The following is a 3826-nucleotide window of genomic DNA, read 5'->3' as shown; positions in this document are numbered from 1 at the left end:
GATGGATGGATGGATGGATGGATGGATGGATGGATGGATGGATGGAAAGAGAAACCTGTGCAATATCTGCAGAGCAGAACTTGCCTTCCACAGCAATTATTTTTAGTTAGCATATAGCTAAAATCTAGAGATGGTTATATAATAGCAGCTGCATCTGACGTGATAAGCTGTATGTTTTTTATTCAATTAATGTATGATCCGATTAGTCGACTAATCGAATAAATAATCGGTGATTAATAGATTATTAAAATAATCGTTTGTGGCAGCCCTAGTACAAATGAAGCTTCATTCACAACAAAAATGTCTGTATTTTTTTTAGGGGTGTCCCGATCTGATATCGATATCTGGCATCTGTTTGATATTAGCCAAACAATGATTATCAGATTATATCGGCCTGCATCCAAAATATACAATATTAGCACTCCGATACGAGCAGTCCATTCCAATAGTCCGCTCAGGATTTCTATCCAGCAGAGCTCGGATCCAGCATAAATAACTTAAGTGACCTTGAATAGTTATTTTACACTTTAAAAGTATATTTTGTTTTTATTGGATTTATTGAGGTAATTTTTCGGGGTTTTCTATTTTGTTATTTATTGTATTTAATTGTGCAATATTCTTATGTTTAACTAAAAAAAATATATAAACCATTGGCTAATAATAAATGGGACCAGTCTCTCTAATACCTATAGTTGTTAACTATTGTTTACTGTTTGACTTCATCAAGGCTTTTTAAGATTCCACAGTACGAAAACATTAATAAAAGTATGAATGATATTGTATCGGGTCGATATTGGTCAGTACTCAAGGCTGCAATATTGGTATCATATTGGAAGTGGAAAAGTTGCATCAGGACACCCCTAGACTGTTTTTCAGTAAGTATTTTTCAGGAGTTTATACGTTGCAGTTCCTCTCGTATTCTTGTTGTGCTCTTCCTAAACCTCGAGTGATAACTGCATTAAGCATTGTTAATATTTGCCAAAGTTCCCTGAGTTGAAGTCTTTTCTTTTGTCACAGTTTTTGCTTATGGTGCTACTGGAGCAGGTAAAACTCATACCATGTTGGGCTCACAAAACGACCCGGGGGTCATGTATCGCACGATGAAAGATCTATTCAAGCGCATGGATGACGCTAAGGAGGAAAAAGAGTTTGCGGTTGCATTCTCTTATCTGGAAGTGAGTGGTCCAATATTTGTTTTCAATTTTTGAGTGCAGATCATGAATAGAACCTGATGGTTCTGGTTTTAATATAAGTTTCATACTTTGCTTAAAGGTTTCTCATTTCAGCACTTATTTATAACCCAAAATGTTTAATTCTCATAACTCATTTATGCATGTCCCTACTGTAATCTATATTTAATGACATTTRTGTTGAACCTGGCATCTCTTACTCGGCTTTTAATCTTGATTTTTTAGTCTTGAGGTCGATGCCTTTGTATCTGTTTACGGTTCTGTTTGCTGATCCTTCGCAGGTTTATAATGAACAGATCAGAGACCTGTTGGCTAATGTTGGGCCGCTTGCTGTCAGAGAGGACAGCACTAAAGGAGTGGTTGTTCAAGGCCTCACACTGCACACGGTTTGCAACTATTTCTTTTTATTGTATCTTAAAGATAAATGCTGAGACCTTTTTTTATTGTCGTTAATTAATTTATTTATTTTTGTGGTCTCATTCTCTAATGGTTTTGCAAAGCAGGATGAAGTATCTCTACAAGTTGGATAATACAGTAAATGAAAATTAAATAGCTTTCCTGTGCGCACAGCTATTTAAAGATGCCTTTCTTGTGTTTGGTATTAACCCAGGTGTTCTGTGTTCTGCTAAGTGTAAAAAAAACTGCTGTTCAGAAAACAATTTAGTCGTTTCCTTTTAACATATGAAATTTGATTTGAAGAAAATGTTTTGAACTGAAACTTAATTTATATACAGATTGAGTGTAGTTAGATGTTTACTTGCATAAACACAAACACTAGAATCTGTTAAAACATTTTTTTAACTTTTTTACTTTTTTTTTGTCCTGTTTGGATAACTAATACAAGTTAAATTTAGAGTTGCTGTCATAGTCTGTCACTTTAAGTGCAGTGGAACAGAATAATTTGATTATATCGTTATATTGTTTTATTTTTTATAAATGCAGCCGAAATCTGCAGACCACATCCTCGAGGCTTTAGATTCTGGCAATCGAAACAGGACACAGCATCCCACTGATATGAATGCCACCTCTTCACGATCCCATGCTGTATTCCAGGTATTTTAATCTTTTCTCTTTCTTCTTCTTCTAAAGTCCCAACAGAAAGCATTAATAAAAGGAGGGGGAAAAAGAGAAAACAGAGGTTCACCTATCCAGTTTAAAGAGATCTTTCATTTCTTCCAACATATTAAACAMTTTTATCTTTAAATTTTTTTGTACAGATATATTTAAGGCAGCAGGACAAAACTGCCAGCCTCAACCCCAATGTTCGTATCGCCAAAATGAGTCTGATTGACCTCGCTGGTTCAGAGCGAGCCAGCGCCACCAACGCCAAAGGAGCTCGACTTCGAGAGGGTGCTAATATCAATCGCTCTCTTCTCGCCCTGGGAAACGTTATCAATGCCCTGGCAGACCCAAAAGTGAGTTGCTGTCGCAAAAAATTTTGGTCTTCAGTATATTACAAATATTTTCAATAACTAAAGCTAAAAGTTTGTGTTTTTTGTTGCAGACAGTTTACTTTTTTAATTTCTCGTTTTGTTTAGTGCATCATCTGCATAAATGAAAAACGATACTTTCAAGATTGTTGAGGTTATGTGTATTTGAAATTAACCTCTTATACACAGAACCTGGTAAGGTGCAGGTCAACTYAGTATTTGGGTATAATTTCATTCCAGTTGCATACATTACCTGTCAAGCTTTCTTCTCGTTTTACACACCAAGTCTCAAGAGACAAGGTGCAAGCAAGCCGCCTGCATTTAGGAAGTGCTGGGCAAGCCACCATGTTGAAATCTGATCCATCTTCTACAGTCTGCCTCAGTCTTTGGGTTGAGAGTGTGTTCTTTCATCTGCATTGTCAAGTTGATATTTTACCCAGCCCACCATTTTTAAGCATTGCAGTCATAGCTGTCTTCACCTCAAAACAATAACAAGTTTCCCACCCAGTCCTAATGCCTATTGGTGCAGAGGAATTTATGTTGTGGTCAGTTTTAACTGGAAAGAATGTGTCCCCATTTGTGCCTAGACTGGCATGCCATTCGTTAGAGAGAAGAATGCCTGCTAACTTTTGTTGGGCCTGTTCAGTGTGTCATCTTCATGTCATGCTGCACCGAGTTGTTTGCCTTAGGCGGTGGCCATATTTATGCAGATGCACATGATGAAACGTTTGTTTTAAGCTTGTCCTTTAGTCAAGATCAATGTTTCCCACCCGTATAACATACGTAACAGTATTTATTACCTTTATCTTTATTTAGGGTCCCCATTAGTCTCTACCTCAGCAGAGACTATTCTTCCTGGGGCCCAACAACATAAAATACAAACACATTAAAACAAAACACAATTCAGAGAAACAACAAAATGAAAAAACAAATAAAAGATTAAATACAAATTTAAACGAAACGAGCCAGTTCAAAAACTCAAAAAAGAACAACATGAAGATCACGAAAACAAGATTCAGGATTGTGTTTTTGTAGCAATGGTAAAAATCACCCAAATTGGACTATTTGAATTTTGAAGAGGAAAAATATTTTTTTATTGTAAATTTGTGGAATCATTTTGAAACTAGCACTTGTTGGTTAATTGAAATCATACAGAAACGAATTAAAACTAAATCTTTTTTGGTGTTGTTTAGACCAGGGTTATTG

General features: G+C 36.0%; 1 protein-coding gene across 1 annotated transcript in view; it reads left to right on the top strand.

Annotated features, from left to right (window-relative positions):
• The window catches only part of kif18a (kinesin family member 18A), a 43457-nt gene that overhangs the window by 8007 nt on the left and 31624 nt on the right, over positions 1–3826 (top strand). The window contains exons 3-6 of the mRNA XM_014026053.1: positions 1018–1175; positions 1472–1576; positions 2133–2243; positions 2408–2605. Of these exons, the coding sequence (XP_013881507.1) occupies positions 1018–1175; positions 1472–1576; positions 2133–2243; positions 2408–2605 (572 nt within the window). The remainder of the gene's footprint in view (positions 1–1017; positions 1176–1471; positions 1577–2132; positions 2244–2407; positions 2606–3826) is intronic.

This window comes from Austrofundulus limnaeus, unplaced genomic scaffold (genome assembly GCF_001266775.1).
Source record: "Austrofundulus limnaeus strain Quisiro unplaced genomic scaffold, Austrofundulus_limnaeus-1.0 Scaffold5, whole genome shotgun sequence".
Taxonomy (NCBI): Eukaryota; Metazoa; Chordata; class Actinopteri; order Cyprinodontiformes; family Rivulidae; genus Austrofundulus; species Austrofundulus limnaeus.
Note: the sequence above shows the minus strand (reverse complement) of the source record. Positions and strands in the feature narration are given on the sequence as shown.